Genomic DNA, 23263 nt, shown 5'->3' with positions numbered 1-23263 from the left:
TGTAAAATGATAATGGTATTAGTCATGCTATACTGTAAAAGGATAACGGTATTAGTCATGCTATACTGTAAAAGGATAATGGTATCTACCATGCTATACTGTAAAAGGATAATGGTATTAGTCATGCTATACTGTAAAAGGATAACGGTATCTACCATGCTATACTGTAAAAGGATAATTGTATTAGTCATGCTATACTGTAAAAGGATAACGGTATCTACCATGCTATACTGTAAAAGGATAATGGTATCTACCATGCTATACTGTAAAAGGATAATGGTATCTACCATGCTATACTGTATAAGGATAATGGTATCTACCATGCTATACTGTAAAAGGATAATGGTATCTACCATGCTATACTGTAAAAGGATAACGGTATCTACCATGCTATACTGTAAAAGGATAACGGTATTAGTCATGCTATACTGTAAAAGGATACCGGTATTAGTCATGCTATACTGTAAAAGGATAACGTATTAGTCATGCTATACTGTAAAAGGATAACGGTATCTACCATGCTATACTGTAAAAGGATAATGGTATCTACCATGCTATACTGTAAAAGGATAACGGTATTAGTCATGCTATACTGTAAAAGGATAACGTATTAGTCATGCTATACTGTAAAATGATAATGGTATCTACCATGCTATACTGTAAAAGGATAACGTATCTACCATGCTATACTGTAAAAGGATAATGGTATCTACCATGCTATACTGTAAAAGGATAACGGTATTAGTCATGCTATACTGTAAAAGGATAACGGTATCTACCATGCTATACTGTAAAAGGATAATGGTATCTACCATGCTATACTGTAAAAGGATAATGGTATCTACCATGCTATACTGTAAAAGGATAATGGTATCTACCATGCTATACTGTAAAAGGATAATGGTATTAGTCATGCTATACTGTAAAAGGATAACGGTATCTACCATGCTATACTGTAAAAGGATAATGGTATTAGTCATGCTATACTGTAAAAGGATACCGGTATTAGTCATGCTATACTGTAAAAGGATAACGTATTAGTCATGCTATACTGTAAAAGGATAACGGTATCTACCATGCTATACTGTAAAAGGATAATGGTATCTACCATGCTATACTGTAAAAGGATAACGGTATTAGTCATGCTATACTGTAAAAGGATAACGTATTAGTCATGCTATACTGTAAAATGATAATGGTATCTACCATGCTATACTGTAAAAGGATAACGTATCTACCATGCTATACTGTAAAAGGATAATGGTATCTACCATGCTATACTGTAAAATGATAATGGTATTAGTCATGCTATACTGTAAAAGGATAACGTATTAGTCATGCTATACTGTAAAAGGATAATGGTATCTACCATGCTATACTGTAAAAGGATAACGGTATCTACCATGCTATACTGTAAAAGGATAATGGTATTAGTCATGCTATACTGTAAAAGGATAACGTATTAGTCATGCTATACTGTAAAAGGATAACGGTATCTACCATGCTATACTGTAAAATGATAATGGTATTAGTCATGCTATACTGTAAAAGGATAACGGTATCTACCATGCTATACTGTAAAAGGATAATGGTCTCTACCATGCTATACTGTAAAAGGATAATGGTATCTACCATGCTATACTGTAAAAGGATAACGGTATTAGTCATGCTATACTGTAAAAGGATAACGTATTAGTCATGCTATACTGTAAAATGATAATGGTATCTACCATGCTATACTGTAAAAGGATAACGGTATCTACCATGCTATACTGTAAAAGGATAACGTATTAGTCATGCTATACTGTAAAATGATAATGGTATCTACCATGCTATACTGTAAAAGGATAATGGTATCTACCATGCTATACTGTAAAAGGATAACGGTATCTACCATGCTATACTGTAAAAGGATAATGGTATTAGTCATGCTATACTGTAAAAGGATAACGGTATCTACCATGCTATACTGTAAAAGGATAATGGTATTAGTCATGCTATACTGTAAAAGGATAACGGTATCTACCATGCTATACTGTAAAAGGATAACGGTATCTACCAAGCTATACTGTAAAAGGATAATGGTATTAGTCATGCTATACTGTAAAATGATAATGGTATCTACCATGCTATACTGTAAAAGGATAACGGTATCTACCATGCTATACTGTAAAAGGATAACGGTATCTACCATGCTATACTGTAAAAGGATAATGGTATTAGTCATGCTATACTGTAAAAGGATAATGGTATTAGTCATGCTATACTGTAAAAGGATAATGGTCTCTACCATGCTATACTGTAAAAGGATAATGGTATCTACCATGCTATACTGTAAAAGGATAATGGTATTAGTCATGCTATACTGTAAAAGGATAACGGTATCTACCATGCTATACTGTAAAAGGATAATGGTATAAGTCATGCTATACTGTAAAAGGATAATGGTATTAGTCATGCTATACTGTACATTTACATTTAACATTTAAGTCATTTAGCAGACGCTCTTATCCAGAGCGACTTACAAATTGGTGCATTCACCTAATGACATCCAGTGGAACAGCCACTTTACAATAGTGCATCTACATCTTTTAAGGGGGGGGGGGGGGGCAGAAGGATTGCTTTATCCTATCCTAGGTATTCCTTGAAGAGGTGGGGTTTCAGGTGTCTCCGGAAGGTGGTGATTGACTCCGCTGTCCTGGCGTCGTGAGGGAGTTTGTTCCACCATTGGGGTGCCAGAGCAGCGAACAGTTTTGATTGGGCTGAGCGGGAACTGTACTTCCTCAGTGGTAGGGAGGCGAGCAGGCCAGAGGTGGATGAACGCAGTGCCCTTGTTTGGGTGTAGGGCCTGATCAGAGCCTGAAGGTACTGAGGTGCCGTTCCCCTCACAGCTCCGTAGGCAAGCACCATGGTCTTGTAGCGGATGCGAGCTTCAACTGGAAGCCAGTGGAGAGAGCGGAGGAGCGGGGTGACGTGAGAGAACTTGGGAAGGTTGAACACCAGACGGGCTGCGGCGTTCTGGATGAGTTGTAGGGGTTTGATGGCACAGGCAGGGAGCCCAGCCAACAGCGAGTTGCAGTAATCCAGACGGGAGATGACAAGTGCCTGGATTAGGACCTGCGCCGCTTCCTGTGTGAGGCAGGGTCGTACTCTGCGGATGTTGTAGAGCATGAACCTACAGGAACGGGCCACCGCCTTGATGTTAGTTGAGAACGACAGGGTGTTGTCCAGGATCACGCCAAGGTTCTTAGCGCTCTGGGAGGAGGACACAATGGAGTTGTCAACCGTGATGGCGAGATCATGGAACGGGCAGTCCTTCCCCGGGAGGAAGAGCAGCTCCGTCTTGCCGAGGTTCAGCTTGAGGTGGTGATCCGTCATCCACACTGATATGTCTGCCAGACATGCAGAGATGCGATTCGCCACCTGGTCATCAGAAGGGGGAAAGGAGAAGATTAGTTGTGTGTCGTCTGCATAGCAATGATAGGAGAGACCATGTGAGGTTATGACAGAGCCAAGTGACTTGGTGTATAGCGAGAATAGGAGAGGGCCTAGAACAGAGCCCTGGGGGACACCAGTGGTGAGAGCGCGTGGTGAGGAGACAGATTCTCGCCACGCCACCTGGTAGGAGCGACCTGTCAGGTAGGACGCAATCCAAGCGTGGGCCGCGCCGGAGATGCCCAACTCGGAGAGGGTGGAGAGGAGGATCTGATGGTTCACAGTATCGAAGGCAGCCGATAGGTCTAGAAGGATGAGAGCAGAGGAAAGAGAGTTAGCTTTAGCAGTGCGGAGCGCCTCCGTGATACAGAGAAGAGCAGTCTCAGTTGAGTGACTAGTCTTGAAACCTGACTGATTTGGATCAAGAAGGTCATTCTGAGAGAGATAGCAGGAGAGCTGGCCAAGGACGGCACGTTCAAGAGTTTTGGAGAGAAAAGAAAGAAGGGATACTGGTCTGTAGTTGTTGACATCGGAGGGATCGAGTGTAGGTTTTTTCAGAAGGGGTGCAACTCTCGCTCTCTTGAAGACGGAAGGGACGTAGCCAGCGGTCAGGGATGAGTTGATGAGCGAGGTGAGGTAAGGGAGAAGGTCTCCGGAAATGGTCTGGAGAAGAGAGGAGGGGATAGGGTCAAGCGGGCAGGTTGTTGGGCGGCCGGCCGTCACAAGACGCGAGATTTCATCTGGAGAGAGGGGAGAGAAAGAGGTCAAAGCACAGGGTAGGGCAGTGTGAGCAGAACCAGCGGTGTCGTTTGACTTAGCAAACGAGGATCGGATGTCGTCGACCTTCTTTTCAAAATGGTTGACGAAGTCGTCTGCAGAGAGGGAGGAGGGGGGGGGGAGGGGGAGGAGGATTCAGGAGGGAGGAGAAGGTGGCAAAGAGCTTCCTAGGGTTAGAGGCAGATGCTTGGAATTTAGAGTGGTAGAAAGTGGCTTTAGCAGCAGAGACAGAAGAGGAAAATGTAGAGAGGAGGGAGTGAAAGGATGCCAGGTCCGCAGGGAGGCGAGTTTTCCTCCATTTCCGCTCGGCTGCCCGGAGCCCTGTTCTGTGAGCTCGCAATGAGTCGTCGAGCCACGGAGCGGGAGGGGAGGACCGAGCCGGCCTGGAGGATAGGGGACATAGAGAGTCAAAGGATGCAGAAAGGGAGGAGAGGAGGGTTGAGGAGGCAGAATCAGGAGATAGGTTGGAGAAGGTTTGGGCAGAGGGAAGAGATGATAGGATGGAAGAGGAGAGAGTAGCGGGGGAGAGAGAGCGAAGGTTGGGACGGCGCGATACCATCCGAGTAGGGGCAGTGTGGGAAGTGTTGGACGAGAGCGAGAGGGAAAAGGATACAAGGTAGTGGTCGGAGACTTGGAGGGGAGTTGCAATGAGGTTAGTGGAAGAACAGCATCTAGTAAAGATGAGGTCAAGCGTATTGCCTGCCTTGTGAGTAGGGGGGGAAGGTGAGAGGGTGAGGTCAAAAGAGGAGAGGAGTGGAAAGAAGGAGGCAGAGAGGAATGAGTCAAAGGTAGACATGGGGAGGTTAAAGTCACCCAGAACTGTGAGAGGTGAGCCGTCCTCAGGAAAGGAGCTTATCAAGGCATCAAGCTCATTGATGAACTCTCCAAGGGAACCTGGAGGGCGATAAATGATAAGGATGTTAAGCTTGAAAGGGCTGGTAACTGTGACAGCATGGAATTCAAAGGAGGCGATAGACAGATGGGTAAGGGGAGAAAGAGAGAATGACCACTTGGGAGAGATGAGGATCCCGGTGCCACCACCCCGCTGACCAGAAGCTCTCGGGGTGTGCGAGAACACGTGGGCAGACGAAGAGAGAGCAGTAGGAGTAGCAGTGTTATCTGTGGTGAGCCATGTTTCCGTCAGTGCCAAGAAGTCGAGGGACTGGAGGGAGGCATAGGCTGAGATGAGCTCTGCCTTGTTGGCCGCGGATCGGCAGTTCCAGAGGCTACCGGAGACCTGGAACTCCACGTGGGTCGTGCGGGCTGGGACCACCAGGTTAGGGTGGGCGCGGCCACGCGGTGTGAGGCGTTTGTATGGTCTGTGCAGAGAGGAGAGAACAGGGATAGACAGACACATATTTGACAGGCTACAGAAGAGGCTACGCTAAAGCAAAGGAGATTAGAATGACAAGTGGGCTACACGTCTCGAATGTTCAGAAAGTTAAGCTTACGTAGCAAAAAATCAATAAAATTACAAATCTTACTGTAAAAGGATAACGGTATCTACCATGCTATACTGTAAAAGGATAACGGTATCTACCATGCTATACTGTAAAAGGATAACGGTATTAGTCATGCTATACTGTAAAATGATAATGGTATAAGTCATGCTATACTGTAAAAGGATAACGGTATTAGTCATGCTATACTGTAAAATGATAATGGTATAAGTCATGCTATACTGTAAAAGGATAACGGTATCTACCATGCTATACTGTAAAAGGATAATGGTATAAGTCATGCTATACTGTAAAAGGATAACGGTATTAGTCATGCTATACTGTAAAAGGATAATGGTATAAGTCATGCTATACTGTAAAAGGATAACGGTATTAGTCATGCTATACTGTAAAAGGATAATGGTATTAGTCATGCTATACTGTAAAAGGATAATGGTCTCTACCATGCTATACTGTAAAAGGATAATGGTATCTACCATGCTATACTGTAAAAGGATAATGGTATCTACCATGCTATACTGTAAAAGGATAATGGTATCTACCATGCTATACTGTAAAATGATAACGGTATTAGTCATGCTATACATTCTTTTGACCGGTAGTGAGTGAGTATGTACAGTGGCTTGCGAAAGTATTCATCCCCTTGGCATTTTTCCTATTTTGTTGCCTTACTACCTGGACTTAAAATAGATTTTTTGGGGGGGTTTGTATCATTTGATTTACACAACATGCCGACCACCTTGAAGATGCAAAATATTTTTTATTGTGAAACAAACAAATATTCACACCCCCCAAAGTCAATACTTTGTAGAACCACCTTTTGCAGCAATTACAGCTGCAAGTCTCTTGGGGTGTGTCTCTATAAGCTTGGCACAGCTAGACCACTTGGATTTTTGCCCATTTTTCAAGGCAAAACTGCTCCAGCTCCTTCAAGTTGGATGGGTTCCTCTGATGTACAGCAATTTTTAAGTCATACCACAGATTCTCAATTGGATTGAGGTCTGGGCTTTGACTAGGCCATTCCAAGACATTTAAATGTTTAAATCACTCGAGTGTTGCTTCAGCAGTATGCTTAGGGTCATTGTCCTGCTGGAAGGTGAACCTCCGTCCCAGTCTCAAATCTCTGGAAGACAAACAGGTTTACCTCAAGAATTTCTTATTCTTCTTTATTCCAGACATAGCATTTTCCTTGATGGCCAAAAAGCAACATTTTAGTCTCATCTGACCAGAGTACCTTCTTCCATGTTTGGGGTGTCTCCCACATGCCTTTTGGCGAACACCAAATGTGTTGGCTTATTTTTTTCTTTAAGCAATGGCTTTTTTTCTTGCCACTCTTCCGTAAAGCCCAGCTTTGTGGAGTGTACGACTTAAAGTGGTCCTATGGACAGATACTCCAATCTCCGGTGTGGAGCTTTGCAGCTCCTTCAGGGCTATCTTTGGTCTCTTTGTTGGCTCTCTGATTAATGCCCTCCTTGCCTGGTCCGTGAGTTTCGGATATTATTTTATAACCCAACCCTGATCTGTACTTCTCCACAACTTTGTCCCTAACCTGTTTTTAGAGCTCCTTGGTCTTCATAGTACCGCTTGCTTGGTGGTACCCCTTGCTTAGATGTGTTGCAGACTCCGCGGCCTTTCAGAACAGGTGTGTGTATATACACTGAGATCATGTGACAGATCATGTGACAATTAGATTGCACACAGGTGGACTTCAACAAATTATGTGACTTCTGAATGTATTTGGTTGCACCAGATCTTATTTAGGGGCTTCATAGCAAAGGGGGTGAATACATATGCACGCACCACTTTTCCGAATTTCTTTTTAGAATTTTTTAAAACAAGTTATTTGTTTTATTTCACTTCACCAATTTGGACTATTTTGCGTCGTCCATTACATGAAATCCGAATAAAAATCTATTTATATTACAGGTTGTAATGCAACACATTAGGACAAACGCCAAGGGGTGAATACTTTTGAAAGGCACTGTATTATATATAACATATATACATATAGACCAATTTCACCAGACTCCATAGGCTCGAGACCAATTTAACCAGACTCCATAGGGTCGAGACCAATTTAACCAGACTCCATAGGGTCGAGACCAATTTAACCAGACTCCATAGGGTCGAGACCAATTTAACCAGACTCCATAGGGTCGAGACCAATTCAACCAGACTCCCTACGGTCTGAGACCAATTTAACCAGACTCCCTACGGTCTGAGACCAATTTAACCAGACTCCATAGGGTCGAGACCAATTTAACCAGACTCCCTACGGTCTGAGACCAATTTAACCAGACTCCCTACGGTCTGAGACCAATTTAACCAGACTCCCTACGGTCTGAGACCAATTTAACCAGACTCCATAGGGTCGAGCCCAATTTAACCAGACTCCATAGGGTCGAGACCAATTTAACAAGGCTCCCTACGGTCTGAGACCAATTTAACCAGACTCCCTACGGTCTGAGACCAATTTAACCAGACTCCATATGGTCGAGACCAATTTAACCAGACTCCATAGGGTTGAGACCAATTTAACCAGACTCCATAGTGTCGAGACCAATTTAACCAGACTCCATAGGGTCGAGACCAATTTAACCAGACTCCATAGGGTCGAGACCAATTTAACCAGACTCCATAGGGTCGAGACCAATTTAACCAGACTCCATAGGGTCGAGACCAATTTAACCAGACTCCCTACGGTCTGAGACCAATTTAACCAGACTCCCTACGGTCTGAGACCAATTTAACCAGACTCCCTACGGTCTGAGACCAATTTAACCAGACTCCATAAGGGTCGAGACCAATTTACCAGACTCCATAGGTGTCGAGACCAATTTAACCAGACTCCATAGGCTCGAGACCAATTTAACCAGACTCCATAGGGTCGAGACCAATTTAACCAGACTCCATAGGGTCGAGACCAATTTAACCAGACTCCATAGTGTCCGAGACCAATTTAACCAGACTCCATAGGGTCGAGACCAATTTAACCAGACTCCATAGGGTCGAGACCAATTTAACCAGACTCCATAGGGTCGAGACCAATTTAACCAGACTCCATAGGGTCGAGACCAATTTAACCAGACTCCATAGGGTCGAGACCAATTTAACTAGACTCCATAGGGTCGAGACCAATTTAACCAGACTCCATAGGGTCGAGACCAATTTAACCAGACTCCATAGGGTCGAGACCAATTTAACCAGACTCCCTACGGTCGAGACCAATTTAACCAGACTCCCTACGGTCTGAGACCAATTTAACCAGACTCCCTACGGTCTGAGACCAATTTAACCAGACTCCCTATGGTCTGAGACCAATTTAACCAGACTCCCTACGGTCTGAGACCAATTTAACCAGACTCCATAAGGGTCGAGACCAATTTAACCAGACTCCATAGGTGTCGAGACCAATTTAACCAGACTCCCTACGGTCTGAGACCAATTTAACCAGACTCCATAGGGTTCGAGACCAATTTAACCAAACTCCATAGGGTTCGAGACCAATTTAACCAGACACCATAGGGGTCGAGACCAATTTAACTAGACTCCATAGGGTCTGAGACCAATTTAATCAGACTCCCTAGGGTCTGAGACCAATTTAACCAGACTCCCTAGGGTCTGAGACCAATTTAACCAGACTCCATAGGGTCTGAGACCAATTTAACCAGACTCCATAGTGTCTGAGACCAATTTAACCAGACTCCCTACGGTCTGAGACCAATTTAACCAGACTCCATAGTGTCTGAGACCAATTTAACCAGACTCCATAGGGTCGAGACCAATTTAACCAGACTCCATAGTGTCCGAGACCAATTTAACCAGACTCCATAGGGTTCGAAACCAATTTAACCAGACTCCATAGGGTCTGTCGAGTAGGCTGAACAATTGATGTCCCTACAATGAGGGAGGTAAAATCAGATAGATACAGAGAGAGTGGGATTATTTGTGTGTACTCACAGTGAAGACAGTGACGTCCTTCCTGGTCCGTATCTCCTCCACGAAACCCAGTGGTTTGCCTGAAGGGACGGGTATAGTCCCCAGGACAGAGACGACTAGAGAGTCCAGGGTCTGTCTGACTGACCTGATGAACGCCTGGCTGAACAGCTCCATTTTACCAACCTCATCTATGATGAACACCTGACGGTCGCTACTGCATGAAGAGTCAAGCTACACAGAGAGAGAGAGAGGTTAGAGACAACACTCACCACAAACACAGAGAGAGAGAGAGGTTAGAGACATCACTCACCACAAACACAGAGAGAGAGAGAGGTTAGAGACATCACTCACCACAAACACAGAGAGAGAGGTTAGAGACATCACTCACCACAAACACAGAGAGAGAGGTTAGAGACATCACTCACCACAAACACAGAGAGAGCGGTTAGAGACATCACTCACCACAAACACAGAGAGAGAGGTTAGAGACATCACTCACCACAAACACAGAGAGAGAGGTTAGAGACATCACTCACCACAAACACAAAGAGAGAGGTTAGAGACATCACTCACCACAAACACAGAGAGAGAGGTTAGAGACATCACTCACCACAAACACAGAGAGAGAGGTTAGAGACATCACTCACCACAAACACAGAGAGAGAGAGAGCGGTTAGAGACATCACTCACCACAAACACAGAGAGAGAGAGAGGTTAGAGACATCACTCACCACAAACACAGAGAAAGAGAGAGGTTAGAGACATCACTCACCACAAACACAGAGAGAGAGGTTAGAGACATCACTCACCACAAACACAGAGAAAGAGAGAGGTTAGAGACATCACTCACCACAAACACAGAGAGAGAGGTTAGAGACATCACTCACCACAAACACAGAGAGAGAGGTTAGAGACATCACTCACCACAAACACAGAGAGAGAGGTTAGAGACATCACTCACCACAAACACAGAGAGAGAGAGAGGTTAGAGACATCACTCACCACAAACACACAGAGAGAGAGAGGTTAGAGACATCACTCACCACAAACACAGAGAGAGCGGTTAGAGACATCACTCACCACAAACACAGAGAGAGAGGTTAGAGACATCACTCACCACAAACACAGAGAGAGAGAGAGGTTAGAGACATCACTCACCACAAACACAGAGAAAGAGAGAGGTTAGAGACATCACTCACCACAAACACAGAGAGAGAGAGAGGTTAGAGACAACACTCACCACAAACACAGAGAAAGAGAGAGGTTAGAGACATCACTCACCACAAACACAGAGAAAGAGAGAGGTTAGAGACATCACTCACCACAAACACAGAGAGAGAGGTTAGAGACATCACTCACCACAAACACAGAGAGAGAGAGAGGTTAGAGACATCACTCACCACAAACACAGAGAAAGAGAGAGGTTAGAGACATCACTCACCACAAACACAGAGAGAGAGAGAGGTTAGAGACATCACTCACCACAAACACACAGAGAGAGAGAGGTTAGAGACATCACTCACCACAAACACAGAGAGAGAGAGAGGTTAGAGACATCACTCACCACAAACACAGAGAGAGAAAGAGGTTCGAGACATCACTCACCACAAACACACAGAGAGAGAGAGAGGTTAGAGACATCACTCACCACAAACACAGAGAGAGAGGTTAGAGACATCACTCACCACAAACACAGAGAGAGAGGTTAGAGACATCACTCACCACAAACACAGAGAGAGAGGTTAGAGACATCACTCACCACAAACACAGAGAGAGAGAGAGAGGTTAGAGACATCACTCACCACAAACACAGAGAGAGAGAGAGGTTAGAGACAACCACAAGCTGCTGAGGGTCTACTCTACTCTACTACCAGAGCTGCTGAGGGTCTACTCTACTACCAGAGCTGCTGAGGGTCTACTCTACTCTACTACCAGAGCTGCTGAGGGTCTACTCTACTACCAGAGCTGCTGAGGGTCTACTCTACTCTACTACCAGAGCTGCTGAGGGTCTACTCTACTCTACTACCAGAGCTGCTGAGGGTCTACTCTACTCTACTACCAGAGCTACTGAGGGTCTACTCTACTCTACTACCAGAGCTGCTGAGGGTCTACTCTACTACCAGAGCTGCTGAGGGTCTACTCTACTACCAGAGCTGCTGAGGGTCTACTCTACTACCAGAGCTGCTGAGGGTCTACTCTACTACCAGAGCTGCTGAGGGTCTACTCTACTACCAGAGCTGCTGAGGGTCTACTCTACTACCAGAGCTGCTGAGGGTCTACTCTACTCTACTACCAGAGCTGCTGAGGGTCTACTCTACTCTACTACCAGAGCTGCTGAGGGTCTACTCTACTCTACTACCAGAGCTGCTGAGGGTCTACTCTACTCTACTACCAGAGCTGCTGAGGGTCTACTTTACTCTACTACCAGAGCTGCTGAGGGTCTACTCTACTCTACTACCAGAGCTGCTGAGGGTCTACTCTACTCTACTACCAGAGCTGCTGTGGGTCTACTCTACTCTACTACCAGAGCTGCTGAGGGTCTACTCTACTCTACTACCAGAGCTGCTGAGGGTCTACTCTACTCTACTACCAGAGCTGCTGTGGGTCTACTCTACTCTACTACCAGAGCTGCTGAGGGTCTACTCTACTCTACTACCAGAGCTGCTGTGGGTCTACTCAACTCTACTACCAGAGCTGCTGAGGGTCTACTCTACTCTACTACCAGAGCTGCTGTGGGTCTACTCAACTCTACTACCAGAGCTGCTGAGGGTCTACTCTACTCTACTACCAGAGCTGCTGTGGGTCTACTCAACTCTACTACCAGAGCTGCTGAGGGTCTACTCGACTACCAGAGCTGCTGAGGGTCTACTCTACTCTACTACCAGAGCTGCTGAGGGTCTACTCTACTCTACTACCAGAGCTGCTGAGGGTCTACTCTACTACCAGAGCTGCTGAGGGTCTACTCTACTACCAGAGCTGCTGAGGGTCTACTCTACTCCCAGAGCTGCTGTGGGTCTACTTTACTCTACTACCAGAGCTGCTGTGGGTCTACTCTACTCTACTACCAGAGCTGCTGAGGGTCTACTCTACTCTACTACCAGAGCTGCTGTGGGTCTAATCTACTACCAGAGCTGCTGAGGGTCTACTCTACTACCAGAGCTGCTGAGGGTCTACTCTACTCTACTACCAGAGCTGCTGTGGGTCTACTCTACCTTACTACCAGAGCTGCTGAGGGTCTACTCTACTCTACTACCAGAGCTGCTGAGGGTGTACTCTACTACCACAGCTGCTGAGGGTCTACTCTACTCTACTACCAGAGCTGCTGAGGGTCTACTCTACTCTACTACCAGAGCTGCTGTGGGTCTACTCTACTCTACTACCAGAGCTGCTGTGGGTCTACTCTACTCTACTACCAGAGCTGCTGAGGGTCTACTCTACTACCAGAGCTGCTGAGGGTGTACTCTACTCTACTACCAGAGCTGCTGAGGGTCTACTCTACTACCAGAGCTGCTGTGGGTCTACTCTACTCTACTACCAGAGCTGCTGAGGATCTACTCTACTCTACTACCAGAGCTGCTGTGGGTCTACTCTACTCTACTACCAGAGCTGCTGAGGGTCTACTCTACTACCAGAGCTGCTGTGGGTCTACTCAACTCTACTACCAGAGCTGCTGAGGGTCTACTCTACTCTACTACCAGAGCTGCTGTGGGTCTACTCTACTCTACTCTACTACCAGAGCTGCTGAGGGTCTACTCTACTCTACTACCAGAGCTGCTGTGGGTCTACTCAACTCTACTACCAGAGCTGCTGAGGGTCTACTCGACTACCAGAGCTGCTGAGGGTCTACTCTACTCTACTACCAGAGCTGCTGAGGGTCTACTCTACTCTACTACCAGAGCTGCTGAGGGTCTACTCTACTACCAGAGCTGCTGAGGGTCTACTCTACTACCAGAGCTGCTGAGGGTCTACTCTACTACCAGAGCTGCTGTGGGTCTACTCTACTCTACTCTACTACCAGAGCTGCTGAGGGTCTACTCTACTCTACTACCAGAGCTGCTGTGGGTCTACTCAACTCTACTACCAGAGCTGCTGAGGGTCTACTCGACTACCAGAGCTGCTGAGGGTCTACTCTACTCTACTACCAGAGCTGCTGTGGGTCTACTCTACTCTACTACCAGAGCTGCTGTGGGTCTACTCTACTCTACTACCAGAGCTGCTGAGGGTCTTCTCTACTCTACTACCAGAGCTGCTGTGGGTCTACTCTACTCTACTACCAGAGCTGCTGAGGGTCTACTCTACTACCAGAGCTGCTGTGGGTCTACTCTACTCTACTACCAGAGCTGCTGAGGATCTACTCTACTCTACTACCATAGCTGCTGTGGGTCTACTCTACTCTACTACCAGAGCTGTTGAGGGTCTACTCTACTCTACTACCAGAGCTGCTGAGGGTCTACTCTACTACCAGAGCTGCTGAGGGTCTACTCTACTCTACTACCAGAGCTGCTGAGGGTCTACTCTACTCTACTACCAGAGCTGCTGAGGGTCTACTCTACTACCAGAGCTGCTGAGGGTCTACTCTACTACCAGAGCTGCTGAGGGTCTACTCTACTACCAGAGCTGCTGAGGGTCTACTCTACTACCAGAGCTGCTGAGGGTCTACTCTACTCTACTACCAGAGCTGCTGTGGGTCTACTCTACTCTACTACCAGAGCTGCTGTGGGTCTACTCTACTCTACTACCAGAGCTGCTGTGGGTCTACTCTACTCTACTACCAGAGCTGCTGAGGGTCTACTCTACTCTACTACCAGAGCTGCTGTGGGTCTACTCTACTCTACTACCAGAGCTGCTGAGTGTCTACTCTACTCTACTACCAGAGCTGCTGAGGGTCTACTCTACTCTACTACCAGAGCTGCTGAGGGTCTACTCTACTACCAGAGCTGCTGAGGGTCTACTCTACTACCAGAGCTGCTGAGGGTCTACTCTACTACCAGAGCTGCTGTGGGTCTACTCTACTCTACTACCAGAGCTGCTGAGGATCTACTCTACTCTACTACCAGAGCTGCTGAGGGTCTACTCTACTCTACTACCAGAGCTGCTGAGGGTCTACTCTACTACCAGAGCTGCTGAGGGTCTACTCTACTACCAGAGCTGCTGAGGGTCTACTCTACTACCAGAGCTGCTGAGGGTCTACTCTACTACCAGAGCTGCTGAGGGTCTACTCTACTACCAGAGCTGCTGAGGGTCTACTCTACTCTACTACCAGAGCTGCTGAGGGTCTACTCTACTACCAGAGCTGCTGAGGGTCTACTCTACTACCAGAGCTGCTGAGGGTCTACTCTACTCTACTACCAGAGCTGCTGAGGGTCTACTCTACTACCAGAGCTGCTGAGGGTCTACTCTACTACCAGAGCTGCTGAGGGTCTACTCTACTCTACTACCAGAGCTGCTGAGGGTCTACTCTACTACCAGAGCTGCTGTGGGTCTACTCTACTCTACTACCAGAGCTGCTGTGGGTCTACTCTACTACCAGAGCTGCTGAGGGTCTACTCTACTACCAGAGCTGCTGAGGGTCTACTCTACTACCAGAGCTGCTGAGGGTCTACTCTACTACCAGAGCTGCTGAGGGTCTACTCTACTACCAGAGCTGCTGAGGGTCTACTCTACTACCAGAGCTGCTGAGGGTCTACTCTACTCTACTACCAGAGCTGCTGAGGGTCTACTCTACTCTACTACCAGAGCTGCTGAGGGTCTACTCTACTCTACTACCAGAGCTGCTGAGAGTCTACTCTACTACCAGAGCTGCTGAGGGTCTACTCTACTACCAGAGCTGCTGAGGGTCTACTCTACTACCAGAGCTGCTGAGGGTCTACTCTACTCTACTACCAGAGCTGCTGAGGGTCTACTCTACTACCAGAGCTGCTGAGGGTCTACTCTACTCTACTCCCAGAGCTGCTGAGGGTCTACTCTACTACCAGAGCTGCTGTGGGTCTACTCTACTCTACTACCAGAGCTGCTGTGGGTCTACTCTACTACCAGAGCTGCTGAGGGTCTACTCTACTACCAGAGCTGCTGAGGGTCTACTCTACTACCAGAGCTGCTGAGGGTCTACTCTACTACCAGAGCTGCTGAGGGTCTACTCTACTACCAGAGCTGCTGAGGGTCTACTCTACTCTACTACCAGAGCTGCTGTGGGTCTACTCTACTCTACTACCAGAGCTGCTGAGGGTCTACTCTACTCTACTACCAGAGCTGCTGTGGGTCTACTCTACTCTACTACCAGAGCTGCTGAGGGTCTACTCTACTCTACTACCAGAGCTGCTGAGGGTCTACTCTACTCTACTACCAGAGCTGCTGAGGGTCTACTCTACTCTACTACCAGAGCTGCTGAGGGTCTACTCTACTACCAGAGCTGCTGAGGGTCTACTCTACTCTACTACCAGAGCTGCTGAGGGTCTACTCTACTACCAGAGCTGCTGAGGGTCTACTCTACTCTACTACCAGAGCTGCTGAGGGTCTACTCTACTACCAGAGAATACCAAGAGTGTTTAAAGCTGTCATCAAGGCAAAGGGTGTCTACTTTGATTTGTTTAACTTTAACTTGTTACTACATGATTCCATATGTGTTATGTCATAGTTTTGATGTCTTCACTATTATTTTACAATTTAGAAAATAGTACAAAATAAAGAAAGACCCTGGAATGAGTAGGTGTGTCCAAACCTTCGACTGGTACTGAATGAGGAAAATCACTGCTCACAAGCCTGACATAGGAGGAAAATCACTGCTCACAACCCTGACATAGGAGGAAAATCACTGCTCACAACCCTGACATAGGAGGAAAATCACTGCTCACAACCCTGACATAGGAGGAAAATCACTGCTCACAACCCTGACATAGGAGGAAAATCACTGCTCACAACCCTGACATAGGAGGAAAATCACTGCTCACAACCCTGACATAGGAGGAAAATCACTGCTCACAACCCTGACATAGGAGGAAAATCACTGCTTAGTTAAATAGTGCAATAATAACGTACGTTTCTGAAGAGAGGTAGAGCCAGGTTCTCAAACGATGGTACATCCACTACATACTGTCCAACAGTGTACTCTCTCCCTCCATGTGAAGCTACAGACTTCTCTCTGAACAGAACAAAGACAGCAGAGAAAACACATTAACACACAGGGGACTGTTTCCCAGACACAGATTAGGGCAAAAACACATTAACACACAGGGGACTGTTTCCCAGAGACAGATTAGGGCAAGTCCTGGACTGAAAATCAGCACCAGACAATTTACATTGACACCCCCCCCCCCCACCCCCCTCCCCCTCGTGAACACTACTGCTACTTGCTGTTTGTTTGTTATCTATGCATAGTCACTTCACCCCCACCTACATGTACAGATTACCTCAACAAGCCTGTACCCCTCGCACACTGACTCTGTACCGGTGGCCCCTGTATATAGCCTCCACATTGACTCGGTACTGGTGGCCCCTGTATATAGCCTCCACATTGACTCTGTACCGTAACACCCTGTATATAGCCTCCACATTGACTCTGTACCGTAATACCCTGTATATAGCCTCCACATATCACATCACGTATCTGTACCGTAATACCCTGTATATAGCCTCCACATTGACTCTGTAATGTAATACCCTGTATATAGCCTCGTCTACTTGGTAAATATTTTCTTCTTCTTGAACTGCACTGTTGGTTAAGGGCTTGTTAGTAAGCATTTCACAGTAAAGTCTACACTTGTTGTATTCGGCGCATGTGACAAATAAAGTTTGATTTGAAAAGTAACAATAGAGAATGTACATTGAAAATGTTTTTTAGTCCTGAACTTGGCTTAATGTGTGTCTGGGGAACCGGCCCTTACAGAAATAGGTCGACCATTTTGGTTGATTATGTAAAATATTGACCCGTGACTGAAGCCTACCTGACTCTGGACAAGAGTCCTCTCTGTCCGGTCACAGTGACGACGTCGAAACCGATCCTGCGCCTCCCCTCCCTGACCTCCTGGGTGTAGAAGCCCTCCACAGACACACCTGAAGACACCATTACGTCACAGGCCTTCTGCACCAGGGTGGTCTTACCCACACCTTCACAATAGAAGAGGGTCATGTCATATCCAAAATGAAGTAGTTTGTCTTCTTGGGGCCTTCAAACCATGACGATCAACAGAAATGCAATATTTGATCATAATGTAAAGTACTGACTCATAAACAGAGTTGTTTTTTGTTAGTATTTGGCGAAGGTCACACCATTCACTTACAGAGAAAATCAGAATGCACATTGTCTCTAGTTAACACAGCCACAAAGTCATAATTATGGCTAAACCCTCCCACTTCTAAAAACGATATCCTAAATGTGATTCTAAACCTAACCAAACTGGTAACTTTATGCCTAACCCTATCCTTCAAATAAGACGAGCATGCAAACTTTTGTAGCCAATTTTGACTTTGTGGCTTTGGAATCTGACTGTGTGTGTTATCCAGTGGAAACCGGGACACACCAGAGAGGACCACACCACACACCGGGACACACCAGAGAGGACCACACCACACACCGGGACACACCAGAGAGGACGAGGCGAAGAGAGAGGGTTAACTTCCACCAAAATATGTCCAGGTAAAGCAGACCATTAATTATTAAGCAAGTCAGGGTGGTTTGTATGGGGGGCAATGAGAGTGTCAAATTGAAAATGAACATCTAGGCTACGAATATAACCTGATACACATGACATCTAGGCTACGGATATAACCTGATACACATGACATCTAGGCTACGGATATAACCTGACATCTAGGCTACGGATATAACCTGATACACATGACATCTAGGCTACGGATATAACCTGATACACATGACATCTAGGCTACGGATATAACCTGATACACATGACATCTAGGCTACGGATATAACCTGATAAACATGACATCTAGGCTACGGATATAACCTGACATCTAGGCTACGGATATAACCTGATACACATGACATCTAGGCTACGGATATAACCTGACATCTAGGCTACGGATATAACCTGATACACATGACATCTAGGCTACGGATATAACCTGATACACATGACATCTAGACTACGGATATAACCTGATACACATGACATCTAGGCTACGGATATAACCTGATACACATGACATCTAGACTACGGATATAACCTGATACACATGACATCTAGACTACGGATATAACCTGATACACATGACATCTAGACTACGGATATAACCTGATACACATGACATCTAGGCTACGGATATAACCTGATACACATGACATCTAGGCTACGGATATAACCTGACATCTAGGCTACGGATATAACCTGATACACATGACATCTAGGCTACGGATATAACCTGATACACATGACATCTAGGCTACGGATATAACCTGACATCTAGGCTACGGATATAACCTGACATCTAGGCTACGGATATAACCTGATACACATGACATCTAGACTACGGATATAACCTGACATCTAGGCTACGGATATAACCTGACATCTAGGCTACGGATATAACCTGATACACATGACATCTAGGCTACGGATATAACCTGACATCTAGGCTACGGATATAACCTGATACACATGACATCTAGGCTACGGATATAACCTGACATCTAGGCTACGGATATAACCTGATACACATGACATCTAGGCTACGGATATAACCTGACATCTAGGCTACGGATATAACCTGACATCTAGGCTACGGATATAACCTGACATCTAGACTACGGATATAACCTGACATCTAGACTACGGATATAACCTGACATCTAGGCTACGGATATAACCTGATACACATGACATCTAGACTACGGATATAACCTGACATCTAGGCTACGGATATAACCTGACATCTAGGCTACGGATATAACCTGACATCTAGACTACAGATATAACCTGATACACATGACATCTAGACTACGGATATAACCTGATACACATGACATCTAGACTACAGATATAACCTGATACACATGACATCTAGGCTACGGATATAACCTGATACACATGACATCTAGACTACGGATATAACCTGACATCTAGGCTACGGATATAACCTGATACACATGACATCTAGACTACGGATATAACCTGACATCTAGGCTACGGATATAACCTGACATCTAGACTACAGATATAACCTGACATCTAGGCTACGGATATAACCTGATACACATGACATCTAGACTACGGATATAACCTGACATCTAGGCTACGGATATAACCTGATACACATGACATCTAGACTACGGATATAACCTGACATCTAGGCTACGGATATAACCTGATACACATGACATCTAGGCTACGGATATAACCTGATACACATGACATCTAGACTACAGATATAACCTGACATCTAGGCTACGGATATAACCTGATACACATGACATCTAGGCTACGGATATAACCTGACATCTAGGCTACGGATATAACCTGATACACATGACATCTAGGCTACGGATATAACCTGACATCTAGGCTACGGATATAACCTGACATCTAGGCTACGGATATAACCTGATACACATGACATCTAGGCTACGGATATAACCTGACACACATGACATCTAGGCTACGGATATAACCTGATACACATGACATCTAGACTACGGATATAACCTGACATCTAGGCTACGGATATAACCTGATACACATGACATCTAGACTACGGATATAACCTGATACACATGACATCTAGACTACAGATATAACCTGATACACATGACATCTAGGCTACGGATATAACCTGATACACATGACATCTAGACTACGGATATAACCTGACATCTAGGCTACGGATATAACCTGATACACATGACATCTAGGCTACGGATATAACCTGATACACATGACATCTAGGCTACGGATATAACCTGACATCTAGACTACAGATATAACCTGACATCTAGGCTACGGATATAACCTGATACACATGACATCTAGACTACGGATATAACCTGACATCTAGGCTACGGATATAACCTGATACACATGACATCTAGACTACGGATATAACCTGACATCTAGGCTACGGATATAACCTGATACACATGACATCTAGGCTACGGATATAACCTGATACACATGACATCTAGACTACAGATATAACCTGACATCTAGGCTACGGATATAACCTGATACACATGACATCTAGGCTACGGATATAACCTGACATCTAGGCTACGGATATAACCTGATACACATGACATCTAGGCTACGGATATAACCTGACATCTAGGCTACGGATATAACCTGATACACATGACATCTAGGCTACGGATATAACCTGACATCTAGGCTACGGATATAACCTGACATCTAGGCTACGGATATAACCTGACATCTAGGCTACGGATAAAACCTGACATCTAGGATACGGATATAACCTGATACACATGACATCTAGGCTACGGATATAACATGACATCTAGGCTACGGATATAACCTGATACACATGACATCTAGGCTACGGATATAACCTGACATCTAGGCTACGGATATAACCTGATACACATGACATCTAGGCTACGGATATAACCTGATACACATGACATCTAGGCTACGGATATAACCTGATACACATGACATCTAGGCTACGGATATAACCTGATACACATGACATCTAGGCTACGGATATAACCTGATACACATGACATCTAGGCTACAGATATAACCTGATACACATGACATCTAGGCTACGGATATAACCTGATACACATGACATCTAGGCTACGGATATAACCTGATACACATGACATCTAGGCTACGGATATAACCTGACATCTAGGCTACGGATATAACCTGACATCTAGGCTACGGATATAACCTGATGCACATGACATCTAGGCTACGGATATAACCTGATGCACATGACATCTAGGCTACGGATATAACCTGACATCTAGACTACGGATATAACCTGATACACATGACATCTAGGCTACGGATATAACCTGATACACATGACATCTAGGCTACGGATATAACCTAATACACATGACATCTAGACTACGGATATAACCTGATACACATGACATCTAGACTACGGATATAACCTGATACACATGACATCTAGGCTACGGATATAACCTGACATCTACGCTACGGATATAACCTGATACACATGACATCTAGGCTACGGATATAACCTGATACACATGACATCTAGGCTACGGATATAACCTGACATCTAGGCTACGGATATAACCTGATACACATGACATCTAGGCTACGGATATAACCTGATACACATGACATCTAGGCTACGGATATAACCTGATACACATGACATCTAGGCTACGGATATAACCTGATACACATGACATCTAGGCTACGGATATAACCTGATACACATGACATCTAGGCTACGGATATAACCTGACATCTAGGCTACGGATATAACCTGATACACATGACATCTAGACTACGGATATAACCTGATACACATGACATCTAGGCTACGGATATAACCTGACATCTAGACTACGGATATAACCTGACATCTAGGCTACGGATATAACCTGATACACATGACATCTAGACTACGGATATAACCTGACATCTAGGCTACGGATATAACCTGATACACATGACATCTAGGCTACGGATATAACCTGATACACATGACATCTAGACTACAGATATAACCTGACATCTAGGCTACGGATATAACCTGATACACATGACATCTAGGCTACGGATATAACCTGACATCTAGGCTACGGATATAACCTGACATCTAGGCTACGGATATAACCTGACATCTAGGCTACGGATAAAACCTGACATCTAGGATACGGATAAAACCTGATACACATGACATCTAGGCTACGGATATAACCTGACATCTAGGCTACGGATATAACCTGACATCTAGGCTACGGATATAACCTGATACACATGACATCTAGGCTACGGATATAACCTGATACACATGACATCTAGGCTACGGATATAACCTGATACACATGACATCTAGGCTACGGATATAACCTGATACACATGACATCTAGGCTACGGATATAACCTGACATCTAGGCTACGGATATAACCTGATACACATGACATCTAGGCTACGGATATAACCTGATACACATGACATCTAGGCTACGGATATAACCTGATACACATGACATCTAGGCTACGGATATAACCTGATACACATGACATCTAGGCTACGGATATAACCTGATACACATGACATCTAGGCTACGGATATAACCTGATACACATGACATCTAGACTACGGATATAACCTGATACACATGACATCTAGGCTACGGATATAACCTGATACACATGACATCTAGGCTACGGATATAACCTGACATCTAGGCTACGGATATAACCTGATATACATGACATCTAGGCTACGGATATAACCTGATACACATGACATCTAGGCTACGGATATAACCTGATACACATGACATCTAGGCTACGGATATAACCTGATACACATGACATCTAGATTACGGATATAACCTGACATCTAGGCTACGGATATAACCTGATAAACATGACATCTAGGCTACGGATATAACCTGACATCTAGGCTACGGATATAACCTGACATCTAGGCTACGGATATAACCTGACATCTAGGCTACGGATATA

At 45.2% G+C, this 23263-nt stretch overlaps 1 protein-coding gene across 2 annotated transcripts in view; it reads right to left on the bottom strand.

Moving 5' to 3' along the window:
* Positions 1-23263, bottom strand: part of ntpcr (nucleoside-triphosphatase, cancer-related) — a 66171-nt gene that overhangs the window by 15751 nt on the left and 27157 nt on the right. Inside the window, exons 2-4 of one of the 2 annotated variants that reach the window (XM_055934115.1) lie at positions 17552-17714; positions 16647-16749; positions 9633-9842 (exon numbers count right to left, since the gene is read on the bottom strand). In XM_055934115.1, coding sequence (XP_055790090.1) covers positions 9633-9842; positions 16647-16749; positions 17552-17714 — 476 coding nt within the window. The remainder of the gene's footprint in view (positions 1-9632; positions 9843-16646; positions 16750-17551; positions 17715-23263) is intronic. The other variant, XM_055934196.1, reaches the window with a different exon arrangement.

Source organism: Salvelinus fontinalis, chromosome 1 (assembly GCF_029448725.1).
Source record: "Salvelinus fontinalis isolate EN_2023a chromosome 1, ASM2944872v1, whole genome shotgun sequence".
Lineage (NCBI taxonomy): Eukaryota > Metazoa > Chordata > Actinopteri > Salmoniformes > Salmonidae > Salvelinus > Salvelinus fontinalis.
Note: the sequence above shows the minus strand (reverse complement) of the source record. Positions and strands in the feature narration are given on the sequence as shown.